Source organism: Buteo buteo, chromosome 22 (genome assembly GCF_964188355.1).
Source record: "Buteo buteo chromosome 22, bButBut1.hap1.1, whole genome shotgun sequence".
Classification (NCBI taxonomy): Eukaryota; Metazoa; Chordata; class Aves; order Accipitriformes; family Accipitridae; genus Buteo; species Buteo buteo.
The window spans coordinates 1296062-1323879 of record NC_134192.1 but is presented as its reverse complement, the minus strand read 5'-3'; the positions used below and the strand labels follow the sequence as shown (position 1 = coordinate 1323879).

The 27818-nt window shown below is 40.5% G+C and overlaps 1 protein-coding gene across 2 annotated transcripts; it reads left to right on the top strand.

The window, feature by feature from the left end:
• The first annotated feature begins 1707 nt into the window (after positions 1-1707).
• LOC142043210 (SLAIN motif-containing protein-like) lies at positions 1708-27818 on the top strand. Of its 2 annotated transcripts, XM_075054103.1 has the most exons (9): positions 1708-1813; positions 4569-5296; positions 14609-14745; positions 17418-17567; positions 21640-21780; positions 23765-24082; positions 24290-24427; positions 24587-24905; positions 26739-27818. In XM_075054103.1, exons 2-9 carry the CDS (start codon positions 4587-4589, stop codon positions 26794-26796), a joined length of 1971 nt encoding a protein of 656 aa, XP_074910204.1. In that variant the 5' UTR covers positions 1708-1813; positions 4569-4586; the 3' UTR covers positions 26797-27818. The 2 variants fall into 2 exon arrangements, with proteins under 2 accessions (XP_074910204.1, XP_074910205.1); XM_075054104.1 differs by lacking the exon at positions 17418-17567.

The window sequence follows — 27818 nt, the reverse complement described above, 5'->3', positions numbered from 1 at the left end:
TCTGCCCTTTGATCTGATGGTCTCTGTCATTTTTTTGCTTCTCAGTGGCCTACGGTCATGACCTGTCAGTAGAGTCACTGAATGCTTTGTTGGAGGATGTGGCGATGAGAGAGAGAAGAAACGGTACCAACGAGAAAGGGTATTCTCAAAGGATGGGGTGGGTTCAGCAAACTGGCTCGGCAAATATGCGCTCTGATATTCTCCATGTGATTTAAATCTGGTTGCTCTAAAAAACTGCTGTTATCTGGGGAAAAGGGAACCTTGATCCACAGCGCACCATCCTAAATGTGCTAGTGGGCCCTAATCTGAAAAACCACCCCTGTGTCCAGACAGGGGGCTGGAGTTCTGTTCTGGGAGGTCATGCCTGTCCCTTCTTCACACGTTTCCTAGGCTCAGGCATAGGAGAACTGCCATCCTGCTCACACCTGTGTGTAGCATTGTCACAAAGGGTTCCATGGCATTTTCCCCCCCAAAAAGACCTGTATTGCCCAAAAGGAACCTGCAGCTATTCTAAAAATAATATGCTTTAATTTGTTTTGGCCTGAACTTTGAAGAATTGCTGACCTACCCCTCCGTCCTCCACCCTCCTGAACGAAAAAGAAACGAATTATTTAATGATGTAAGTCTTCCCATTTCCCAGTATCCCCATGTATTTGTGGAGAAAAGGTCACCTGCACACCGATTTCTCCTATGTGACGGATGAGGTAACGTATTTTCCACAGACACGAAAGAGATCTTAGTTCACGGGGGATCCGGCCGCTCGTGGGGACAAACCTCAACCCGATTATTTCATGTGAAATCACATAAACGTATATAAAGGCTAGAAGATGCGATGCTAGTGACGGAGTGACAGAGCACTCTGCCCTCAGCCGTGCCGTCTTCTGCTTGGACTAAACCTTCCCAGAACAACTTTCACGAGTGTCTGTGCTAGACTCGGGTGTTCAGGCCAACTCGGGAGAAAAAACCAAGATTCTGCTCGTAGCACTCGTCCTTCACGACTACAAAAAAACACCCAACGCTTATCCTAAGATGCCAGAGGGTGTATTTGGGTCCAACACACACAATTTGGAGGAGGACGTGAGACGAATGACGACGTCTTTATTGCCGCCTGCTGAAACCACGGCCTGAGGAGACGTTCCGCTTCCCGCAGCTTTGGGAAATCCCGGCCGATCTTCGCTCCGCTATTTCTTTTCTGGACCGTGTGGGCAAGCAGAGACCCCCTTTCCCCGCCTCACTCCGCCACCCCTGACTGGCAGGGCTCTTCCCCAAGGGGGAAGGACTCCTGACCGAGGGGCAGCCTCTCCTCCCGGTGCCCACACACCGTGGCAGAGGGCCGGTCAGCCGGTAGCCAAGCCCCGCCGGAGGAGGGAGCGGCGGGTAAGCTCCCGCTGACGGACAGCACCCAGCCCTTTGCCGCGGGGAAGGCAAACCCGCAGCCCGGTTGGCTTGAAACGGCGGAGACCTCGCCAGAACCGCGGCTCCGACCGTGACAGACCCGAGCCCGCCATCGCTCCCCCGCCCCCCCCCCACCTCGGCTCTCCGCCGCGCATGCGCAGAGGCGCGCGTCACCCACCCCCCCCCCGCCTTCCTTCAACCACACCACACGGGCGCGCGCGGGGGAGGGAGGGGCGTTGCGAGGGGAGGAGGGGGCGGGGCCTCAATGCGCGCGCGGCGGCGGCGGCGGCGACTCCCTCCCGCCGTTTAGCGATCGAGGATCCAGTCGGCGCCGGAGAAAGAAGGAGGCGGCGGCGGCGGCGGCGGCGGGGCGGGCGCCCACTCACCGACCGAGCGAGCCACCCGCCACCCACGGCAGGTACCGTGTGAGGGGAAGGGAGGGGTCGAGGGTGGCCGGAGCCCTCGGCTCGCCGTTGGACTGGCCGCGCCCGAGCCCCCCGCCCCCCCTTCCCCACAGCGCCCCGTCAGGGTCTCGCCCCTCCGTTCCCTCACACACACCCGGGCGCTCCCCGCCCCGGGCCCGCTCCTCACGCAGGACATCCACCCCCCTCCCCGGCCACGGTTCGCTCCCACCCGGGCCCCGGTCTCCCTCACAGCACCCGGTACCGGTTGCGACCCTCTCCCCGCCCTCACCTCCCCCCCCCCCCCCCCGCCAGCGCCGGTTCCTCCCTCAGCGCGGGCGGCCCCGTCCGTGCCCGCGCACCGGGAGCTGTCCACGCTCCGGGACTCCCGGCCGGGCGATGGGGAGGGGGGGTCCTCCGGGGTGCGGTGGGGGCCGGAGACGGCTCCGGTTTGCAGCCTGCCCGCGGCTGGGGGGGGGAGGGCCCCGGGAGCCCCGGCGGGAGGTGGGGGGGCACACAGGCGGCCTTCGTTCGGCTCCCCCCCCATACCCCCCCCCCGCCTCCCACTGCATCTCGTCCGCTGTGGGGAGGAGAGCCCGTTAACCTGCCGTTAAAAACCCGGATGTCTTTTTGAAAAAGTCCAAATTATTGTCTCCGGCACAGTAATGGCTTGAAATGTGGCTTCCTTCTTTTTTTTCTCTTTTCTTTTTTCAGCCCATTATACAATGAAATTAAGTTTTGTAGATTTATATTAATCTTTTTTTCCTCCCCTATCCTTGCAGCTTTATTTGGGTGGTTTCTAGACTTACTGGTCGTGGGAAAAGGCTTAAACGGTTTTAATCTGTTTGTTCTCCCCTCCATGAATGAAAATGCAGTTTTTGCTGCTCCTCAGCCTTGAAGAGGAACTGATTTTTTGGGTGACAGATCTCATTGCCCCCTCCCCCCCCTTGGGTCATTGTGTTTTGCTTTGACAGTAGAACTCTTAAACTCCCCGCTGGTGCATCCTCGGTGAGTTACTGAGCAATAGCTTTGAAACGTCTTTGGAAATCATGCTAGTTTCGTTACTCACTGAGCGGTTGGATGATTTCGTAGGAGCGAGAATCCACACAAGGAGATTGTCAAAGTGGGCATATGAGTAGGAATCGGATTGCTTGGTAACTACAAATTAAATTTCTTTTCCCCATGTCAAAATGATTTCAGCAATGCTTCTTACAGGTATGGTTTTGAAAGCTATGTTTAAAGTGCCTAGCAGCCAGCTCTGTTCACTTACAGCTCTTCGTAAGTGCTGTTTGTGTTCATTATTAATTCAATCGTAAGCCTACAATGTTCATCTTGCATGTAGAGGACCAAAATGAAAGAAAAACCTTGTCAAGTAAAAAAGCCCCAAACTATATTTTTTAGGAAACATACTCAGCTACTTCTGTTACAAGTAACAAAGTAATAGGGAGATGCTACAGTGTATATGGAGCGGGTGTCTGTATTTTTAACCTTGCTTGCTTTGTGTACTTTGTGTGATATTTAATTTTTGTGGTTTCCTCTACCAGCTGGCAGTTAGGCCTTAAAAACAGGAGAAATTTGCAGACAGCAAAGGGGGGGGGGGGGGGGGAGAAGAACATCTACAGCCACAAAATATTAGGGTTCAAATGCAGTTATAGTGCCTGCATCAAATCTTTTAAACTTTGAATTGGCTGTGTCATCTAACTCCCTCGTCTGTCAAGCTATTTGCCCTCCTTCTGCAAAATAGAAAGGATTTGTAATTTTTTTAGGGGAATCCATTTTACTTGCTCTGTGGAACATTTATCTCGTATCAGGGGCTTCAATGAAGCGTCAATTCAGAAATGAATGCACGCATTGAAACTGAAAACTCATGTAAATCGCTAGCGTAGGGAAAAAATCAGTGTGTGCTGCTTATTCTGTAAGTGTTGTAAAACTGTACGTAAAGTGCACCAGCATTATTTTAGAGCTTTTGGGAAGCCTGAATAACTGTGCAGTTTAAAGCTGCTTGAGTGACGGTGCTCTGCACACTCTTCCTGGGTCAACGCAACCACAGGATGAATAGTAGCACTTAAGACAGGAAAAGCAGGGAGATGGGTTCATTTTATGAAACTTATTAGAATGTGCCATCTATGGTGTGATATATTTATCTTTTTTTTCCCTATTTTTCACTGTGTTTGCATCACAGAGCTTGCCTCTCTCTTTTCAGTTGTAACAGGAAAATATGCCAGTAAAGACATGCTTATTTTCATGTACCACAGTAACTGCAGTTCCTGTCATTAGTCATTGTTGTTAGTCTTTGGTATAAGTTGATACAGAAATGTTTTCAAGTTTTTTCTGCTTTTCCAGGATAAACCTGGTAATGAACAAAGGATGTTTTTACCATTTTCTTAATGCTGTCATTGTCTGACGTCAGCAGCTTGCTAATTATGTTTCCTGACTTTGCTCAACTAGTGCTTTTCTCATGTATTTTGTTTGTAAACAGATGGAAACTAAACTATTGTGCATGATTAAATCAGCTTCCTTTTATACAGTCTAATTTGTAGCATAATAGTTGCACATCCTAGCTGTTTAAAATGAGTTGTTTGTGTTTGTTGAAATGTTTCATACTAATTTCAGTTGTTCTTTTTCAATAGGTTTTGATTAAGTTCAGTCACATGGTACCCCAGTGAAATTAGTTTATGCTTATAAAAGTCAGAATTTGTGGTGTTTAATTCCGGTTTGCTTAAAATATCATGCATCTTTGTGGAGCTTTTATACGTTTTTCATGTCTTGCAGTGAAACTGTGTGTTTTGGATGATGGTAGTGCCTGGAAGCGCCCCGGTCATACAGCAGGATCATGCTCTGGAGCCTGACTTAGGACGAGACTCAACGGAGAACTCTGCCATGGGCCCCAACACGGAGCCGGCATCCGAGGAGGTTGGCCCAGAGCTAGAGGAGGTGCGAAAGCTGCGGGAGCTAGTGAGGAGACTGGAGATCGAGAATCAGCACCCACGAACGAAGAGCAGCAGGAGCATGCTTGGGACAAACGTGCAGAGTGACATCCATGCTGGTGTGGATAACCATGACTCTGGTCTTAATGGGATGGAAATTAATAACAGCATCAACGTGATAACGGAGAAGCAAGAATTGCAAATCATGGCAGATCTGAACAATCAATTAAGCAAAATAAGAAAAGAGGAAGGAGAGAACAACTGCTTAAAAAAAGACATAGATGCCCAAACGCAATATAGCTGCAACAGTGCCACTGAGGAATTGTCTTCCAGCATGTGTAAGGTGGAAATGAAGACCGCTGATAACATTAGATGTTCTTTACATATGGATACAAGTAATAGCACAGAGCTTATGGGAAACATGGTCATTACAGGTATTGATTCCTCAGTTAAAATAAATGAACAAAATCCCAATGAAAAATGTGGAGATCTAGAAAGTCTTTCAGATAACACAGATCTGGATGAAGTCAAAGTGTTAGAACTTGAAAATTGCAATGAAGAAGAAGATAGCTGGTATGTATCTCAAAACTTTAGTAATGCATGGAACTTAACACTGCTGTGGTTGGGAGTTTCTGTATTTAGGTGTGCAATAATTTTTAAGGGTATAAAGTGATTTCGATACAGTGCTTTGATTTTTGGTAGCAAGAATGCAGTTCTCTTTATCAGCTCTTCTTATGTTTAAGACCATTGTGCCAAAGAATTTTTTTTTTTTTAAAATCAGTTTAACTGTAAAGCTTCTTTTTCCCCCTTTCTTCCTGATGCTGCTGTAGCAAGCACAGAAAACCTTCCTTTCCCTGTTATTCATGTATAATGCACGCAGATGAATGAATAATGGAGTTTTTAAACTTTGTACGTAACTCTCAAACACTGTATTTAAGTAAGAATTTTGTAAAATACAAACTGAGACCTTAGACTGTCTGGAATTTGTGGCTTTTGCTAGTATCTAAGAAGACAAATCATTTCCATTTCCTGAATACTGTTTCTTTGCAGTTAACCTGTTTTCTTTTGTTCAGAGGCATGAACTGAAACAGATCAATGATGTAATCCTTAACTGACCTTACTTTGTAGGACTCTCCACTTCACCAGCAGCCTTGTTTAGAACTTGTTTTATAAACTGGTAGATTAATTTCCCTTGCCCTTCCAAAGCTAGTTAAAGTTCAAGGCGAATTCCAGCTCATGCGATAGCTGTGACTTGAGATTTTACCTAGAGTTTATAATGTTAAGACTTTGTAGGATAGCCTCAGGGATCTGCAAATTGTGCTTCAAAATTGTGTAGCTAGAGATTAATCTAGCAGCGAAGACAGCGTTGCAGAATGGTTGCTGAATACAAAACAAATCTTAAACTCTAAAAATTCATTAGCCGTTATAAATGAAGGTAAACTTTGTTAATGGAATGGAGCTCAAAAATGTAATTATGTCAGCCCAAATCTAAATTCAAGCTTATTAAAAACAGGGGAAGCCATTTTTGAGATGACAAGTGAAGGAAGACTGATTTTTCAGGGTTTGTTAGTTTTGGAAAGGAATGTATAAAGTTAGAAGTGTTCTTCAAAATTGAGTTTCTTCTTATGCGTTCTTTTTGTGGGCATTCAGAAAGTTCATTCACACACCTCTCCCAGCTGCAGATGGTACAAGTGACTTCTCATGTGCGTTTAATTTCTACTGCCAGTCATGATTTTTTTTTTCTTTGCAAGATTTCTTTTAAAACCCAAATACTGGTTCTAACTTGATCGCTGAAACTCTTTAGCATACCTAAACACAATTTTGAGCAAATTTCTTGGGAAAAAAAAAAAAAGAAAAAGAAAAAAAAGAGAGAGAGGTAAAGGAATATATTTAACAAGTTGAGTTTGGGAGGCAGGCTTCATTACTTCCATGTTAATGAAAACAACTAGTTTTATATTCATGCTTATATAGCCTGTGACATGAGAGATTCTTCAAACTGTATTGACTTGTTAAAGAAACCAGACAGAGTCTGAGATTTACATGGCTGGTGAATACTGTCCAATGCAGTCAGGATTGATTCTGCACCCAGAGGCTCAGTTTATTGACCTTTCCTTGAGTTGGTGGCTAATAAGGTCATTCTTTACCAGGTACGCTTCTCAGTAGACCTTGTAGGATCTTCATTTTTTTGATACCTCTGTTTTCTCATCAAATTGGGGTCATCTAGGCTAACATATTAAAAAGAGGTGCCCCAAGGAGTTTAAATAACATTGGTATTGTGGAGCTCTTGTGCAAGTTCTATTATCATAAATTACCTTTAATCATGTTGCATTGCTTCTGTCTGTTTTGTTTTCTTCTTGTCAAACAAACCTAGTAAAACAAGAGGCCGTTTTTATGATGGCTTCTTGTTGCAGAGCTCTTCAGCTAAACTGAAAGTGGGGAATGAGTAATGTATGTACAGTCAATAGTGCATGGCCGTGCTTATTGCCAAATATCCTAAATTCTCTTCATAAGCATGTCTCACATACTGTCCATGCAGATATTCATGCATTCCTGTCAGCAATAACCAGAAAACAGTGGTTGGGGAGGAGAGGGGGGGGCTTCTTTAAAACAAACAAAAAACCAAAACAAAAACACCCTTAATGCTATATGGATTTAGGATCAACTATAATAAGGTGGCTTTGCTGATTGGGGGAATTTTGTACTGCCTAGATGCAAGTAATACCTAAATGTGTTAAGCAGTATATTAGTTAAAGCAAATAGCTTGCTATGTTGTTATATTTGCAGTCCTTTTTTAATATTATACATTAGGAAAAAAAACTTTAGCTAATATTGGAACATATCATGTGTACTTTGATACTTAGGATTTTTGGCAATTTCTGAGAAATTCACAGTGGCTTTGTTTTTTCCTGTCACTGCTGAATTGATAAATTTTAACCACCCAGTCCTTTTGGTTTGCTGACCTTTTCTTTATTATCAGCTAGTAGAGGGGATGGTGCTTTATACCTTAAAGAATATCAAGAACTCATTTTGTACACTTTTAAAATGTGAAAGTGTTTAAAATAGGGGGTGGGGAGCAGGAAGCTTTCAAAAAGAGAGGCTTTAGTTCTTACATCTTCATGTTATGCTAGTTTTAATAACGGGTCCAAACTTCAGGGTAATTTCTCTTGTGGTATTATAGTTACGCCCCATGACTACTTCGTAGGTTCGAAACCTCTAGTTGAGTCTACTGCGTGGATTTTTGCCGCTTGAGCTGAAGTGGTAACAGCAAAAACCATTGCCCTAGGAGGGCCAAAATGGAAGCATAAAGGAGTGGGTCAGAGGATTTGTTACTGTTCTCTGCAGGTGCAGATAGTCTCAGTTTCTGCGCTGTTTTGAAATTATTGGTTTTATTTGGATCAAGCTTGCAAATGTTTCTGTGCAGCTTCCCTTGGTTTCAGCAAGATTTGCATGGTCTCAGGTTTTTTTTTTTAAAAACAACATTGCAATGACTGAACTCCTGTGAAACATGAGGTACTGCATCACCTGCAGTAGCTGTAACTCGGTACTCCTTTGGTGTCAGTCCCTTGACTTGCTTTCTTAGGTCACTTTCTCAAATAGCTGTTCAAAATTGTAAATATCCTTGAGACCCAATCAAGTGAAAGTCGGCTTTCTGTGCTATTGAGTTCAGCATGATGCTTAACTTAGACTTCAGTGCTGTTTTCTCATTACTGGTTACCAATTCGCTCCCTTATGTTATGCTTCAGTGCAGGTCAACTCCTGAGCTGTTTGTAGAAAGGCTGTTGTCCGTACAGAAGGGAACAAACAAGATACGCTTGCAATAGCGTTAGTTTGCTTGTCGTCTTAGTGTTTGTCATTCTTGGGTACCCCCTGTATGTAAGAATTAGGTTGTGGTTTTCTATGTGTTTAGTTTATTGTTCTTTGTGCAGTGATTTGTGTTCAGCATTTTGTTACGCATTCCCATGCTGCTTGTTTGGTGTTTTGCCAATTGCCAATTATTTTTCCTGGTAAGACTTGGGAGAGAGAATTTTGTCTTGGAATTATGATGAAACAATTCAAATTCCAAGCCCCTCTGAACTATAAACTATTCTTATTAATGTGTCATTGGATGAAAGAGAGAGAGAGAGAAATGACAGAAATGAAAAGCCTTGAAGATTTTCAGTACTCTTTCTCCTTTTTGCTGGATTAGACTTTCCGCCTCCATCTCCTTTGATGGAATGAGTACCAAACTCTCTGTCCATGTCTCACCTTGAACAACTTTAGGTTTTCTCCTTGATGGAAGGAAATAGGCCCTTGGATGTGTCTCCCCAGTATTGCTACTGCTATTGCTTAAGGTCTTGATCCCAGTGGCAAAACTGCCAGTGGTTTTACACAGGGCTTCAGGATAAGCCTTTATGTATGTTCTGCTTTTTTTTTAAAACAAACAAACAAACCAACCCAAAACAAAACACGCCATAACAATCAAGCAAATCCATGTAACAGAACCTTTTCTTTAAGTTTCTTTTAAATTGCTGAGTTCCTTTTAGAAGAATATGTAGAATGTGATGAGTGTGTTCATGAATGTACAGGTCTACTCAGCCTAATGTTGTCCTGTTTTTTGTGGGGTGAGGAGGAGAAGGAATCCATGTCACTCAGGTGAATCCCTACATTGCTGCTACATCCACGCCTTGCACAGTTTTCATTCTGAAAAGCCTGTCTTTTGACATAAAATAGGTTGTGCTGCCTTCACCTTAGTGTTGTGTTGTCTCCTGCTTGAATGCAAGAGTTCAACACAGCAAGTAGGGTGCCCTTGAAATAGTCTTTGTAGGAAGAAGGAGCATGGTTTACTCAAATTACTATTTAGGAGTTTCCTGGGAGTGTATATTTTCAGACTTAGTCCCATGTCCAGTGGCCTTCTGTATTAATGTCTAAAAGCATTTAATTCAATGTACTGCAGGATATCATCGTTGTTAGCTTGTTGTACCATCAGAAATAGAAACAAATTTTCTGGAGAAGTTCCACCAAACAAGGATGTGGTTCTGCACAAAACTCGGGTATTGTACCAATACAGGATTATGAAAAATGTGTCCTCTTGTGCCTCTAATTTGGGGGAGAACTTTAACTCCCTATTCTCTATATAATCAATTTGTACATTTCCTCAGGCCGTGTAGTAGTTTGCCTGCGATCTTTCCTTGCTGACAAGACTCTTTATGACTTAGAAGCAGTAACTTGCAAGGTCTTAGTTTCTCAGACTGGTCATCAGATGAAAACCTTCTAGAGGTATTTTTAACAATGGATTGGTTAGCTCTGTTGCATTAAATAATGTACAGATGACTTACCAAAAATATTTTCTGAATGTCTAGGTGGTTTGAATAGTGTGTTACCCGTTTGTGCTAGCTGCAGTTAGCCATTACGACGATCTGTGTAATGTCTGTCTCGCTGTGCACAATCTCTGGGTAGATTGAGCTCCTTCAGAACCCTTCTGCGCAGCATTATGATAGCATTACCATCGGCAGTCTTCGTTGCCAGTAATTGCCAGTGCCGGAGTAGAGTAACCTGAAAGGAAAAATCTACCTGCTTGTCTGACACTTGTGTGCAAAATACGACCTTTCGGGTTAAATTGCTTTTGATGGCGGAGGCTTAAAATGACAGTTCTTACTGAAATGCTTGAGGAATTGACTCATGGCTTTCTGTAAAATGAGGTGTGCTCATTTGTGCTGCCAGAGTGGAGGGGGAAAGCCTTTTTATGTTGCTGCAGCGAGATTGCTAGAGATGCTGCTCAGCATCCTTGTGCAGTGTACGTATAATACGGCTCTTAAGTTGTCCCACAAGGTGCCTTTTGATCGTCTTACAGACTATTGGCTGTGTCATGAGATTAAGCTAATGCGATGTTTAGAGCTTCTGTGACTTAGCGACTAGATCTTTGGTATTTTGTTCAGCAGGATTAGTCGCTAGATAGACATGAAAAAATGGTGCCTCTTCTGCAAAACATGCAGTATAATTTTTTTTTCCTCTCTTTCCCATTTCTGTTTCTTGGGATAAAGGTTCACACCTCCACTTGGGCTAATACTATAATGTTTTTGTATGGAGAGTTTGCCACAGTATTTTTCTCATGTTTTCTTTCTATGTTTCTGTCATTTCAAGACCTGTGCAGTATTGGTTCACTGTTGCTTTCCACAGCACTATACTGTCAGTATTGGTATTTCTGTTCAACAATAGTGTTTAGATTTGAGACTAGAACAGCATAAGCACAGTAATAAATCTGAACATCAACTCTCTGAAGTGTGATACATAAAGGAAAGGAAAATGAATGTAATCTGTTTGAAATACACGCTTTACAGAAGAATTTAGCTGCTGCCTTAGCACTTTATGGAGGTGTATCTTATAAACCTGAATTGTTCTAAACATACTTAGCTACCTCGGGTCTCCTCCTTGCATTGATGTATATAACTCAAAGGTTTCAAAATCAGTATAATGTCTGCCATTTTTGGTACTGCTGTAGCTACTGGTGCTAAGTGCTGTAGAAGATGAATAATAAACCAAGCATGTGTCTTAAAAACTGAGGTTCATTCTACTTTGTTTAATTTACTAATGTACTAGTTATAGAGCTTTCTGCAGCCTGAATTCTCTTCTTATGATCTGTAGATTTACTAGTGCAAATATTGTGCATGATTAGGATCTTAAATTCTGAGGCAATAGTGGCTTGCACTCTTCTAATTGATCTGATGTGTTAGTACATTGTGAAGATTTTTTTTTTTAGTGCAGTGTGCAAGTTGAGAAAGTTGTCATAGTATTTTCTAGATTCTTGGGGGGGGCGGGTGGTATTTAAAGCAGTATTTTCAAAATCAAACAATAATGGCCATTAGCTCCCACAAATCCTCCTGTGGCATTGACCCCAAAAGAAAAATAGTATCTCTAGAAGATGTCGGAATAAAGTGCAAAGAATCCCACAAATTTATTTTTTGAGTGCCTACATTCTTAAAGGAAGAAAAATCTCATGTTGTGCTTGCTGCACAACTAAAACTACTTGGCTCTTACTGGAGGTGCACGTCATAAAATACTTCATATGGGAAAGTGAAACACATACACTAGTAAGCAGAAACTAAAGATGCTTTATCTAAGGGTTTCCTCACAGAAGCTGAAGAAAATTTCATTCATATTTAATGTTATGCAGCAAAATCCCAATACATCAAATTGAGAATATATGGCCAAATGTTTACTTTCTGAATTTTGTATTAGGCCTTGTAACTCTCTAAATAACTTCTTAATTGTCATTTGCAGTTTGACAAAAGAAAATATTCAAAGCGTAACCTTTTGCTGTTTAAACAGAACATGCTTCACACCCAAACTGCTGAGTTGTAGGAACAAAATGCAAGGTAAAGCTTGTTCAGTAATCAGGTATTTGTTAAACTCAAAAGACTTTGGCTGACTCGTAAACTGGCAGTCGTATGCATACTTAATGGCATGCCTGAGTACATTTTTTCCAATGCTTATTGGATTAAGTTAACCTGACAAATCAAACAGCCTTAGACGATAGAACTACCAGAAATAAAATTCTGCATATTTTTAAGCAGAGCAGAGTGAGTTTAGTTTATCACAAAAACCTCTTTCAGAAGAAAGCCTGTTTTAGTTCAGCTAGAAATGTGGTACTGTGTTAACCTGGCCTCTGTTGCTGCGGCAGTTGTGCCACGGTGGCTAAGGAGGATGACAGTGGGTGGGGGAAGCCTTTAGTAAAAAGTGACTTTTGGTTCTTTGTCATGTCCAGAAAAATATTAACTTCTGTTTGTGGGACTGGTGTTTTTAGTTTATCAGCTGATGGTGTGTAGTGCTCCAGAAGAATAAGCTATGCAAGCATGTTTTGAGAAGTGAGCTTGCTAAGTATGTTGAACCTTCCCCAAAGCTGCTTAAAAAGGAAAATAGTAAACCTGACGCTGATGAAATCAAACCAGAATTCCTCTTTTTTTATAAGTTGCCCGTCAGTCCACTGAAAAATTGAGTTAGCTTACTTAATTGAGGTTAGTGAAATTTTAAGTGAGACCATCTCTTGCCAATAGACTTGTCAGCTGAAAAATGAGAGTCTGCTGGCAGACTACAGAGGACTCTGGCACTCTGCGAAGCAGGTAGCTCTGCTCCAGGTGGAAATGGTTCTAGCAATCAAACAAGTGTTATCATTTTCAGCTGATACAGTTCTGGGTAGAAACATGATTAGCAATGTGGAAGGAGCTGGGTAGAACAACTACTTCCTGAAGTAGAGCAGGATTTTCTCTCTTAACCTAAAATACGTGAAGAACAGCGTGACCTGCCCTAAGGAGGCTATTGGCCTCTTTTTTGTTTGATGGTTTTATTGCTGCTTTTTTTGGTCTGAACTGTAAAATAAATCCAGAGAAAGAGCACTTTGCTTTCTCTGTTTTATTGGATCCAAGTCATTGTAATGCTCATTTACCTGTGCAGAAACGCAGCAAGATACGCTTGTGAGGTCTTTCATAAAAGATAACATTGCACATTCAGGAATATTTGTGTTCATGTTTCTCAGCATTTATTTTGTCAATAGCAAATTAGGTTTGGGATTTTTTTATTTGCATGTGGTTTTGTGTAAAGCTTGGTATGAAAAAGCTTCTGTATGACACATGACTAAAGAGACTGAATCTCTGCTCCCTGAATAAAATGGGTCTGGTCAGGGGCAGGAATATTATTGACAGTGGCATGTCAAGAGGCAATAGAGAATAATTACCTTCCACCTGTATCCCATCCCCCAAGAACCAGACAATATCAAGAGTAAATAGCAGGTAACTGCTTCACAGCAAGTGAACGCAGGTGGTTCTTTACCCTGTGTGTCTGTGCATTGTGGGACTCGTTGCAGTAGGGTGCTGTGGGTGCTAAAAGCAGGTATGAATTCAAAAAAGGGCTTAGATGGATTTGCTGAAAAATACTCTTTTGAGAGCTGTTGCATACAGAGGTGCTTGATCTGATAGTCCCAAACTGCAAAGTTGCGGGAGTCCGGGACAGCTTTCTGCATCAGTACAGCTTTTGGATTGATTGTTTCTGTACTTATCCTTACCTGGATACAGGATAGGAGACAAGGAGATAGGTTAGACAGACATTTTGATGCCAGCACAATGATTTAAATATCCCAGTTGTTTGTATATTCTATCTTGGCCAAACATTGCTTTCATGGATAGGATGCCCCACAACTGAGAGTCCCATAGTATGTTCCTGTAACTCTTAAACATAAGGGGTTTTCAGAAATTAATGGGATAATTACTAAAATAACTGATGTTTTATATTAGATTTGTTGTGCAAAGGAATATTTTATGAATTGAATATGAGATGTCTGTGTGAGAATCAGTAACTGGAGCAGAAAGACTTGATGTATCTTGCTGCAGGAGTGTCAAAAGTTACTGCTGGAAGAGAGAGTAGGAGCAATTGAAGTGCATGCAGACATTCCTTGAAATCTTAAAACCATCCTCATGATCATTTTATGCTCAAATACTGATGAAGATGAAATATTATGTATACATCAGTGTGAGGACAGCTGTTGGGAGTAGCATAAATCAAGTGTGGCTGTAGCTGGTTTGCTGGTGACGAAGAGGTGGGGGTGACAGGTGATGTTGAGTATACCAACAACTTAACTTTTAGTAGTATTCCAACAGCCCAAGCTTGAACCTTTCCTTGTGCAGGCTGTGTACTTTCTCTGTGAAGCGATCTTTAAGTGAATTTTTACTATTGTGATAGTAAATTTTGTTTCTGAGTCATAGTATACAATTTAAACTTTAACTTTTCCCTCTGTTTTTAGTTTGGATAACTTTTCTATTGCTTACTATCAGGCATGCTTTAGTAAAAGCTACTTTGGTGGCTGTATGCTTTGAGTTAATGAGCATTTTTTACTGTCTCCTTTCAATTGTTGCAAAGGCTCTACGTGTCCCCAAGAAAATCTACTACAGATCAGAAAACGGACTCACCTTTAAAATGGTGCCGACAGGTGTTGGATAATCCCAGTCCCGAGACAGAAGCAGCCTGCCGAACTCTTATTAACAGACTTGATCAAGGTACGTAAACTGTAAGCATTGTTTCTTCAAGTGTATCTTATTTCCACTTGTGTACTTTACATTGTTCAGAAACAGTAAAGCAAAGGAGACATGAAGCTTGCGGTTGCTGTAGTGGAGAATATCTGCAGAGATAGCACTTCAGACGTTGTGCTCTTGGTGCATATTTGTACAGTCATGTTTGTTATTGTATAAAAACCTCCCTGCTTTTGGTTTACATTGACAGTGCATCAAGTGATGAAGGTAAGAGATCATTCTGTAAGCATTAAGAAAACTATGCTGATTACAACTAATAGATGAAACAAACTGAACTGTGATGTTTTGCCTCTGTATTTTTTAAGATGCAAATACAAGCATTTGAAATTAATTGCCAAATTGACCACCTTGCTTTCTGGTTTTTTTTTTTTAGTATGTTCAGAGCCTAAACACTAAAATATATTTTAGTGTATGCCTAAACACTGAAATATATTTTAGTGTTTTCAGGCTCTTGGTTGTTTGGGTTTGGGGGTTTTTTTGTTGTTGTTGTTGATAATATTCAAACATCTTTAATGTAAAAATATGTAGAGGGAGAAAAGTGCTGCTGGGGAGTGGGGGATAGAATCATATGAAATTATTATTGCAGCTTTTTTCTATATAAAAAGTTCTAATGTTGTTGCGTGTTTCTAATGGTGATTATTCTTACTGTTTCTTACCACTAGTATTATTACCTGGGTAAAACAGTTGATGCTCAAAGCTTACAATAATGGAACATTAAAATCTGTAACTTGAAGAAAAGATGTCACTTGGAAACCTAGTTTCTCTTCCAGTTTTATCATCCCCTAAAAGCACTTCATGGTGGCTTTCAGCTGTGTTACTTAACCGCTGAGGGAAAATCCCTTACTTCATCTGCCTGGAATGAAAGCACTACGTTCTGTTCAGTAGTTGCATACCACCATCATAGTCAGTATTGTGGGGTTGTAGGTTTGTGTTTTTTCTTTTCCTTTTTCAGAGCACAGAAGGATCAATCCCATAGTAGCCTTTCACTGATGTAAGAGCTGTTAGAATAGATGCGTAGTTTACTTCATCACAAAACCAAGGAGGTTATTCTATTTCTGCATACCTGTAGTACATCACCTGGAATCCATCTAGTAGGTAGCCTACCTTTGTCTTTTCAGATGTACTCCAGGTTTGTATGTAAAATGTGCGAGTCCTGGGCTGAGTTGCTGCTAGCCAGGATGCTGAGGGTTTTGAAATGAAGAAGTAATCCTTTTCTGTAGTGTATAGCTTTCTGTATCATAGGTTTCCTATATAGGCAGCTGTGATTTATCCTGCAGCTGGAGGGATGACTAGTTCTGTTATTTTCTTCTAACAACTCATCATTGGAAAGCATTGCAGAGCAGGATGTGTTGCAGCCTCATCTGTCCAGTTTGACTTGTGAACATCTAAACACAAAAGCTGTGGTGAGCAGTGTTTGAAAAAGTGAAGTTTCTGAGAGAATTAATGTTTTGAAGTTCAATGATGTTCTTCACTGCTGAAAATACAGCCCCCAGTTTGGTGCAAAAATTGTCTGCCTGGGTTTTGCATTGGCTGGTTTTGTCTTCTATGTGAATGCAATAATTTTGATTTCAGTTTAACCAGTAATTTGACCTCAGTGATTTGAAGTCTGAGAGGCCACTGGTTTGTTTTGGTTTTTTTTGTTTAAGTTTATATACTAACAGTGTTTTGGCACTGCTTGTAGTCAGGCTTATTTTGAGTTTAGCCTTGAAATTCCTGATCTGAGATAATTTAATGTAGTTTGAGAACAAACTTAATTTACTTTTATAAACCATCTGTGCTTAAAAATTCAAATGAAGATTCATTTGATTAACTCTTTGCTTTCTGTCTTAAATGTATAAGGCTTTACTTGTACTCTATCACTGTTTTCTAACTAAAGTAGTCTGACCTTATATTTGTGGGGGAAATAAAAAAGAAAACTACATAGTGAATCTTCATTATTTTCTTAGCTACTGTTCTCTTAACAGTAAGGGTTTACTGGGCAATTCAGCAGCCCCTTGAATATATAGAGAACGTAGACAGAGTCATTTCCGTAGCATTGTAGCTGCTTGTTTCCTTCCAGCTTCAGTAAGCATGGATGCACTAAGTTTTGCTACCTGTCTTCTTTTTGATTATTTTGCTAACTCGTGTGTGAGTCTATGTTGAATAAATATTTCAGAATGGTTGTTTTTATATTAATTTGCTCTCCTTTTAATCTAAAGGCATAGCTTTTGTGGTTTAATGTTGTTTTGATTCCATCCTTAAAAATTCGAAAGTAACACATGTGTAAACATAAAGTTCAATGGTGTTTCTTAAAATGAAGATGAGGTATAGTAGTGGCAGATATTTACGAAAACAGTCATCTTTGAAGACCAGCACTGAAACTTTCAGAAATGTATGGCTTCTTTAAAGCTCAGTTTGTCAGTAGTTATTCTTGGAATTCTTCAGGAGTGACAAAACAAGGTAAAGGGGAGAGTGAGCAAGGGAACAGGCGCTGCTTTGCTTCCTACATCTTGTAACTGACACCATCAAGACGTCTTATTCGAAGTACATCTGTTACAATATTTAATCTTGTTTGATCTGATGCCTTTCTTTATCATATGCTCTTTGTTTTTAAAAATAATTTTATAACCTTTATGGCTTTTTTGTATTTTTCCTTCTAGCCAGTAGATGGAAAAACCTGTATTGCAGTCCATTGGCATCACCAAGCGCACATAATTTGAATACAGAGACAGGCTCCTGTAGCAATGCACTAAACTCTCCCGGGCATCTCAAATCGACTAACAAAGCACTACTAACCTGTGGCAGCTCAGGTATGGCATGTCAGTAGAGCAGTGCAAACCTGTAGTGTTTAAAATGCAAGGAGTATTACTAATGGACACAGGGAAAAGTTGTCAAGAAATGTGAGTCCACCCATGGGGTTTTCTCCTTTTAATTTGCCTGCTTACTGACCCAGGTTTCATCTATTATGTGGGAGAAAACCTCCTTGCATTCTAAATGTCATGTAGTTATTTCATGGGTTTGTTTCTATAACTTCCTATATATTTATAAATTGTACTAATTTTAAGTGACTTAAAATAGAAAACAGCTGTTGGGGCAAAGAAAATATTGCTCTTGAATAATGTTATCATATGTAGGTGTTAACTTTACAAAGTTACTTGGATTCAGTTTTCTGGCTTGAGAGTTTGTGAAGTTTCTTTTGAAAATATTGATTAATGTAGGCAACAGAAAGAAGCCTTGAGCTTTAAGATAAAAGGTGTTGTCTCCAGGCTAAGTCTTTAAATTGGCCGAGCGGGCAGCTAAACACAAAATAACAAAAGCTTTCTATCAGGCTTAATTGTGTCTGGAGACTGATTTCCTACCTTAGAGGCAACTTATACAAAATTCTTGTTGGAAGCCTGTATTTGTAGGTATGATAATAAAGCTTCTCCTAAGTGGCTTGGCCTTAAGTCTGCCTTTACATTTAAGCTGCTTGCTGCCTAAGGAGTCCATGTAGGCTCTTCCAGGAGCTTCGTTTATCCTTGATGCAGTTCATGCTCAGTTTCCTAGTACAAATGCTTTGCCTCTTGGCTTTATTATCAAAGGAGTCTTCCTTGATTCGTTTGGTTTTTTTGTGGAACCTGCTATGTCCTAATTTGCATGTTTAAAAACATAAAGCATGTTTAACAGTTTCTGGCTTCAAACCTGATGTTAAATGAACTTTTTTTTTTTTTAAGAAAAAAGGGTTGCATATGAATGTTTTCACAGCTGCAGGTATGCTTTTGAGATCTGCTGGTTTTCTGCTGTAAACAGAAATTAACATTTATCTCTATTTTGCAAACAAAAGGACACATGTAGGACTTATTTTTGCAAGCTGAATTCTGCAGGGAAAAATATCTAAATCAATTTCTTGTTTTTAATATCAGGTTGGTTGGCAATCTAGTTGTCTAACCATGTTTTCACACACAAGCAGTTACTGATGTATAAAACCAAAGTGTCTGTAACTTCTAGACTTCTTCATTCACTCTGCAAATCTGCTGAAGTTGTTAAGGGTACCAAATAAAAAGCCAAGTATAGAACAGGCTTTCTCCATGTATGATTATACATGAGAGTTCACTTCATCTGTTTGGTGACTTCCAAACTTCCCTTGGGACTTATGTAAGTGCCAACACGAGTTTAAAGTTCACTGTCGACTTGATTTATTCAAATCTGATTTTATTTCTAAGAAAAACAGAGCTTCCCTACCATTCAAACGAAAAATGTTTAACAGTAACTTCCCTTAAAAACTAAACGAAAATAACCTTTTACAAAATCCAGATGTGGTATATTTTGAAGCTTCTGTAATGAAAACCATAATCAGTTCATCTTGCAATGTTAAGCCACAACAGTTTTTACTGATGAAAGAATGTGAATGTTTTTCTTTCCCTCCTTGACTGTTTTTTAAATAGACCTGTAATTTGAACCGCTACAACAAAACGAAACACACACAATTGAATTGGGAACTTTGCTTTTTAAAACGCTGTGTTCAAGATGCAACTGTATTAAAAATACAGCTTTTAGTATTAGAGAAGGTGTTAGTTACAGCAGGAAACCTGTGCTTATTCATTATACTACATCCTACAGGTGCAATCCCTGCTCTCATGTTGGCTTTACTTCAACTGCTTACAATGTATTTTCCTGACACCAGGAGGAGAGAAACAGGAATATGTTATATGGCAGTGCAGTCTTAATACTGGAGTGTCTTGACTTGGAGTGTGTATTTGTGTAACACACACATGCACAGACGCACCCCTTGACTACGGTCACACTTCTACCACTGTATTATGTAAGCATCTTGAAACTGCAAAAACTTTATGCCTTTTCACATGAGGAATTTGAGGCTTACTGGTACAAAGCAGCTTGCTCAATGTCCATGTAAGAATTTTGTTTTATGCCTGGACTTCAAACGTGTGTTTTCCATGTCATCAGTTACTACTCTTCAAAACTGGTTCAAGAAATAACATTGGGAACCTGCTGCTTTTGTCTGCCTGACTGGAATTAACCATTGTTTGAAAGGGTTGCTCAGAAATGGTTTTTAGATGTTTTGCCGAGAACAGACAAAATGTTTTATTTCTAGCATCGTTGTTAAGAATTATTCAGTAGGTGTGCTGCCTTCAAGACTTCTTAGAACACAGCAGGCAAAACTGCGTGAGCTAAAGTAAAAGTCAGTGGTGAATGACATCCTATAGATGCTTTGGGATGCTGACATTCTTGCTTTGTCAGCTGGTGTGTTACAGCTAACTTGTTGCTTTTTATTTAAGTGATGATCTCGAATCCCTGCTTGAGCAGGATTTGTATTTCTTAAGCCTACTCTAGCTGAAAGTGATGTTAAGTGCTCGTAGGCTCTTGCATATCTACTAGCTTTATCTGATCTTCTGTCTGATTGTGGTTTTTTTTAATTTTTTTTGATGGGTCTAAATCTATATAGTATGAATTGCAACCTTCTCTTGAATCACTTTAAGGTTATGATGTACTCTCTCCTAAAATAGCTCTGTAAGTTACATGGTTTTATGTGTCTGTCTTTGAGGGTTAGTTATGCTAGGAGCATATTACGGTATTTTGTAACATGTAGCATAGATAAGCACATTTGCTGTGTAGAGGTTTTACATTTACTAATCCTTCTGCATTTCCAAAAATTTTTCTAGCAGGTGTTTTGGGGTTTTTGTTTTGTTTTGTTTTTTTTTTAAATACAAAGCGGTAAGGTAGTTATAAAACAGGAAAAGAAGATGAAGGTACGCTCAGCGTTGTGTGCTCTCTCTCAAAGATACTACCCCGACCCCAAATTAACGTTGATGGAATGGTAGCAAGATTCTCCTGCCATTGCCTGCATCTGCCTGCCATCTGCAGATGGAGATAAGCTAACTGCTAGGTGATGCTTAGCCTTCCTGCAGTAACAGTCATCCCAGATGCCAGGAAAAGTAGTATTTGAGGAAGCCCAAAGGCAGTTGTGATACCACATTTCTGCACATAGGGCTACTTAGAAGCCTCCCACGGTTGAAGGACAAGTACCAGTACAACCCTAAAGTTACATGGCTTGTTCTCACCTCCCTATTTTAGTAGCAAGTGGTAGTACTCTTATGCCATGGAAAATGTTTACTTGCTGACTTAAGAAAAAGTACTAACAGGTAAATGTTTCCACTTAATGATGATTAATATGATGATATTTATATTATTATTCTTCAAAAGGGAAATTATTTGTTGCTCTTCCTAATGCTTGACTGATAGAAAAACTTCCCTGTGGAAAAGATCCTTCCAGTTTGTTTTTTATGACCTGCTGTATGAACAAGCTATGGTCTTCCTTCTAAGAGAGAGTTTGGTTTACGTTGAGAGGAAGAAAAAAAATGGATAAACCTCAGGAGTGGGGAGGAGGCAATCTAGTGTAAATTCTACTTTGCATAAGCAGATTGCATGAGTGATTATTGAGGTACTGTACTCTGAAAGCCATTTAGATCCTTTTACTCCTGTGACTGCTCACCAGCGCCCTAGCAAGCACTTTGTATAGCTTTGCAGTTTAATATCTAGATCAATAGTTGCCCCTTTCTCAAAATAGGCAGAAATAATACTGATCTTTTAAAGTATGTTTCTAAGCTCAAAATTACCAAGCATCCCTTTGCCACCTTCTGGACAGAAGTCCACAATTTTCTCTTCCCCTGTGCAAAGACTCTGCCTCCTGAAAATTGCAGGTTAAAATACTGAGCATTGTGTTCTCAAGTAATTTCTAACTTCTTAATTATTTCTAGCAACCATACCTCAACTTCACAACTGCACTGATTTTATTACCAGAATAAGTTCTCTGCTGCTCATTTTTGTTTTGTATGTGGATGTCTGAATGCTTTTTCTGTTCCTCCCTCCTCTTTCCTCCTGAAGGTTATTTGAGCATGCATTCTGCACTGAGCTCTCAGTCATCTGTGGACAGTGAGCTGAGTACGTCTGATGACTCCATCTCCATGGGATATAAACTGCAGGACTTGACTGATGTCCAGGTTATGGCACGCCTTCAGGAAGAAAGTACGTGACGGCAATCTCCGTTTGGTGTTACAGTTTTAGAATTGTAGAGAAATGTAGATGGATTCCGCCTGTTCTTCTCTTCCTGCTTTCCCCAACAAAAAAAGAATTTGAGAGATCTTTTGAAATGTTTGTGATTTTGCTTCCTTTAAAAATCTAAAAAGCTTGCTTTAAAGGAGCTTCCTTTAAAAATCTACAGACCCAAACTACCACTTAAAGTTAGCAGTTCTATAACCTTCTCAAGATTACACATTGTAAAGCAGAGGATAGTCTTGAAAGTATTATCCAAACCCCCACTTTAAATATGTAAGTGCCCTTTAATACTCAAAAAATATTCCATCCCAGATTGTCTCTGAAATACAGGTGAAATTTCATGAGTAACTGTTTCATAAGAGTGACTGTTTAAACAGCAGCAGCTCACAGTTGCCCATCTGGTCACTGTCCCCTCACTTAAGCAAACACAAGCAGCTGTGACTGCACTGTGTAGTGGTTTGGGGAACTGATCAGCTGAAAAAAATAACCCAGCAAAATTTTTTGCTTGTAAATTTTTGTTGTTCTGAGCTGGCTGCCTAACTGCAGCCTGAAATCATATTAGAAGCTGTCTAGAAGACTGAATTTTACAAATTGTTTATTTCACAGAAGCTGCAAGTAGTATTTCACTGCTGTGTTGAGTAAAACTAAGAGTTCAAGAGTACTAAAAGTGAAAGAGCTGAAATTACAATTGAAGTTTTGCTCTGGTAGAGTGCTCAGAGACAGCTCTGCAAATTTAACTTAAGCATAAAACTTGTCTGTGTCCCAGTGTGGGGGGGATTTCAGGGCCCTGATCCAGTTCCCATTAAAACATTGGTAAACTTTCTGTTGACTTCAGTGTGATTTGGGTGATGTCCTTATTGAAGATCAAGGTGGAACAAAGTGGTTGGATCTGTTGGTCTGTGCAAACTAATCATAACTTTGATTTACAGGAAATAGAGAATGAAGTTCTCTGTTTTTCTTTTGGAGAACATTTACTTACTTTTAGTACTGTGCCTTTAATAAATTTGAAAAATACTATGATCTAGGAATTGGAATATCAGATCAAAAAGAGCAAAAGACATAAGATCTTGTTATCACTTTATTGTAGCTAAGGAAAAGTTCTATTAAATCAAATAACGGCCTTTTTTCTTTCTAAACTTGAATTTTTTTTATGCTTTGTGATCACTTAAAAAAAAAATCGAGGAAATCCCATCACATTACAAAGTTTCCAGTGAAATATGAAAAGTGCTTCATCCTCAGAATGGTGGAAGCTTTTCATATTTCCATTGTGAAGGGAGAAGAGTGGGGAATGCTTGGGTTTTTTTTATCCCTCCAGTGAAGGGACTGCACCAAGAAGAGGGTTCTTCAGAACTTTAACTGATGCCTTTCTCAAAAGCCCCTTCAACCAGTTCGCTAAATTAGTTCTTGGTCAGAAGATGCTTTTATTTTGTTAGGCAAGAAGACTTAAATAAAGGCGTAAGTTGGGGGAGGACCTGTAAATAAACCAGACGGATGCACTATAGATGTCAATAAGAAGCAGGTATTTTTTCACTCGGAGGCAGAAGTTCAAATCTTTATTTCAACCTGTTGAACTGCTGGTGGGTGCGTAACTAATTGAACTAAAAAATTCATACTGTAAATTAGACTTCTATACCTAGTTGACCTAACAGAGCTTGCATGGCAATATATAGTCCACAATCACAGCTGCTTGTGTATGTGACCTAAGGAGTAATTCAGGTCAATTTGAATATTAACTCTTTGCTCTAATTAAACAGTACTGATGTGGGTGACACTGTTCCAGTTTAGAGATTCCATATGCTGTGTCTTCAGTAAAGAGAGTTATTAACTTGACTCTCCTTCCAAGGTGAAATGAATCACTGATAAAAGCACCACTTCTGAGGTTGTGTTGCAACTGGGTAAGGAATTTCTATTTTAAAGCATGATGACTTTGAGCCGTGTTGCCCTCTATCTCCAGGCCTCCGTCAGGATTGTGCCTCTAGCTCTGCTTCTGTATCACGTCGCAGTTCCAGTGCCTCCCTTCACTCTCTGCGAAGGGGTACCTACAGTGACCAGGAGTTTGACACGTACAGCCTTGAGGATGAGGATGATTATGATTGTTCCCTGTCATACCGTAGCACTCACAGATACTCACCATCTCCGCTCAGTTCACCCCGATGCCAGTCCCCTTCTTCCAGTGCAGATTATGGCAGGTCATCTACTTCCCGTATCCGTCCCCCAAGGAGATCTGTGCAAAGTCCCATGCAAGACCGGCTCAAGTATGCAAACAGCGAAGGTAAGCTAGTTGTGAGCTTTTGATAAGAGTCAGTGAAAATAATTTTGACATACGCAGTTCAAAACTGCTGTTATTTAATGGAAGCTAAGAATTAATTACATGCTTGTCTGCTTCTAAGTGCGTATGTTTTTCAAGAGATAGTCTAAACCATTATACATCTCCATTACTACCAGAAGCAGTGAATAAAGAATTTGCTCTTGATTTCAGAGGAGATGCGCCACAGCATGCCTAACCTGGCCAGGACGAGCCTTCGAGCTCTGGAGTCTGTACGCAGCAGTCGGAGCTTGGAGTCAGATCTGCAGGTGCCAAGCAGTCGAATTCCAAGAACTCAGCAACGGTCAGCAGGTCTGTGCAATGTCTTCTAAATGCACTGCTGTAGTTGATTTCCTTTTTTCTGTTTAACTGACCCAACTAAACCCAAGGCTCTTAAAAGGCTTGGTGTCTTGGAAGTGTTCTTAAAATACTGTTGCCAACTGAGTTATTCTTTCGTTATTTCAATTCTAGGTCTGGCTCCCAGTAAGCTCAGGTATTCCTCCAGTGCTGGGCAGTCTCCCTTAACAGTGCGACAACCCATGAAAGCAGGGTCATGCACAAACTCTCTGTTAACACCCAGGCAGCCAGTGAAAGCCTGCAGTTACACAAGTGCTGTTAGCGGAGTTCGAAAACCACAGCCATCTTCACTTAGCACAGGCTCTTCCAGTAGCAGTTGCACTACCAGAAGCAGCAATATGGTCACTGTGGCAAAAAATTCACCCATTAAAGCACGCACGTCTGTTGGCGGAATCTCGGTACCCAAGAGCAAGCCAACACCACCATCCAAGAGGTAAGTGTGAGACTTCAATTCTGCCTCTCTTTCACAAATTAGAAACACTTTTTTATAAAGTTATGTTCATCTCCTGGTTTTAAAGTGTGACATGGGTATAGTGTTGGGTCAGAGCTACTGATGAGCTTTAAATGTAGGGTTGTGGTGGGGGAGCCCTTAAAGAAAGGGTAGTACTTAGCTGGAGGATTCATGAATGTTGAGTACTTTGCCCCCAGTCAAGAAGAAATGGGTTGCAGTTTCTTTCAGTACCACTCAAATTAAATTCTGTGAACTTAAGTGTGAGCCGACAGGCTGGGACTCATCAGCTTCTGGGTGAGATTCCCCTCTTTACCATGTAATCTGTGACCAAACCATTCAATATTCCAGTATTCCATCTGTTTAAAAAAATAAGTGCTTTTTTTTTAAACAAGGCTAATTATCCAGGAAAATGAAGAGGCATAGGCTCAAACTTCTTTCTGTTAAGAAATGAACATTAGGGCACAGATTTATTTGGTGCATACATCTGGTTTTGGGAAGGGGAAAAACTCTTCCAAATGACTAATAAACTCTCTTTACTGTTAATATAATAATATTCCCAGATGACCTACTTTGGTGCCTCTGTAACTTTGCTACTGGTAAAATAAGTTCGGTGGGTTTTTCTTCCTTAGTCTTTCATTAGGACTTGAGGTGGGCATTGTCCAAGGCCTAAGGAGTTTTTAGAAGGGTTTGAAAAGTAGGACAAATTAACAAGGCTTGTCTTAAGCATGATTCTATATACATTATAGTATAGTAACTTCATACAACAAGGTGAAAGCAGAGCATATATAATGGTTTCCAAAACCAGAATTTTTGTTCTTGCTGCAGAAGTCTGAACTGATTTAGAGGCCACATCTTAATCCAGAAAGATGGAATGAGTTTTTTGCACTTTTTTTTTGACATTTATTTCTAGCTTTTATGATTAGCTTCCTAAATATTTAGTCAGTGGATATTTGAACTTTGTAGATAGTCTAAAGCAATGGCTGTTTAGTTAGGACATGTTCAATCTCTTTAAAGAGCAAGGCCCCCAAGATGCTCGTGACTACATGCACGGACTGCTTTATGCCATTTTAGCAAAGTGTGTTCTTATCCCATTGTCTTAAGGCATCTGCTGTGCTTTTTTGTGTGGTAAATCCACTACTGAATTGCCACAAGCTCTTTTTTACAGTTATTTGCAGTACAATTGTAGTGTAAACTTCTATGATTGAGGGGAAGTTAAAAGTCGATTCAGTATCAGACTAGTAAGCAAGAAATGTTGATTTTTTTTTTTTAATGTCCCATTGTAGCCTTCAATAAATTGAACTGTATCTTACTTTAAAAAAAAATGCTCAAAAGGGAATTTTTAAACTCTTAATTTGTAGTAGTACTCTACATACAATCTGATTATTTTTCCTGTGTTTAGTCATATGTGCAGAGAAGAATACTTCTCTTGGACTCAGTCATGGGAAACACCCACAACACTATTAACTACTTAGCAGAGCAGGATATATATGTCACTAAATACCCAGTAATAGTCCCTTAATTTCTCTGAACTGTCTGAAATTGCTGCTGCCGTGTCTGTTCTGCTGGCTGGTGTAGGGGATGTGCAAGCTGTGCACATGTGTGACTGCAGCAGTTTACCTAAGGCAGGCAGATTTTTTTTTGACATTGTCAAAAGACAGATGTTGCAGAAACCCAGTGTAAACCAAAGCCTCAAACAAGCATTCCTGTGTACATCAACAGATTGCTGGGGACTTTGCTTCTTGGAGCTGTTAGTGACTACTTTTTCTTTCTTTCTTTTTTTTTTTTTTTTCCCTGTGTGTGTGTGTCTCAAACCAGATTTCTTCAGTCAGCGCAGACCACCGAGGATGATTCCTGGAAGGATGGGTGTTACTGACAACCTAAAATGCTGATGCACTGCCAAACACTGCTGTGAAGCAGACCCCCAGCTGGCTGGGCGTAAGAACGTTATTTGAAAACAAAACTCAAGAAACCCATCGCACTGCAGACTGATGTATATAGTTCCTCTCCTCTTGAACGCAGACTTATCCTCACCTTCTGCTATTCTGCCAAGAGCCTGACCTCTTCGTGGTGGAACAGACAACTGTTTTACTGTGTTTCCACTGTTTAAAACATTACTGAAATACCAGTCTTCACATGAAGACTGAAAATAGCCTTATTTCATATAAACCTCTACTTGCAGCCCTGTGGAAGGTTTGTCACACAGAACTTCTGATGTGACCTGCTCCTGAGGATGCTTGCTTAAAAAGGCTGCTGGTTGTCCTGTTGTGCCAGAAAGCAGCTTTGAGCTGTTGCTATGGTGTGTTGCATAGCAGGGGGAGACTAGAAATAGCTATATAGGTGTTAGAAGTAAGACTTTTAAAATTCACCCTGGTGTACTCTAACATTTGTCTGAAACTCAACTGTTTGGGTTTGTTTTTTTTTTTACTTCTGTATAGAATGTATTTCTGCTACTTTTTATTGTTTGTTCTAGAAGATGAAGCTGGTTTTTATAACTGTAGTACACTTCAAGCTGTTGTATTCAAGTGTGTGCATCACAGTTCACAAGTGAAGGAGCAGTACACAATATTTGTGTGGGTTTGTGAACAGGCAGTTGCAGAGACAGGGGATGCTATTTAAAAACTGCTGTTTATCAGCATCTTCATATCTCAGCTGAGGAACAAACACTGGTTAAAAGTACACTTTTTAAAAATACCCCCCCCCAACTGATTTGACTTGAAGTGTTTCCCTTTGATTCTTTCAGCTAGCCCCTAACTGCCTTGATTTTTGTAGAAGAGTTTTCTACTGTCTCTTTGGCTATGAAGGATTCCGTTTCAGTGTCCTTTTCCTCAGCAAGTGCTGGATGCTACGAGTACAGTCTTAGTACAGAAAATATGCACTGATAGCAATGTTCTCCCT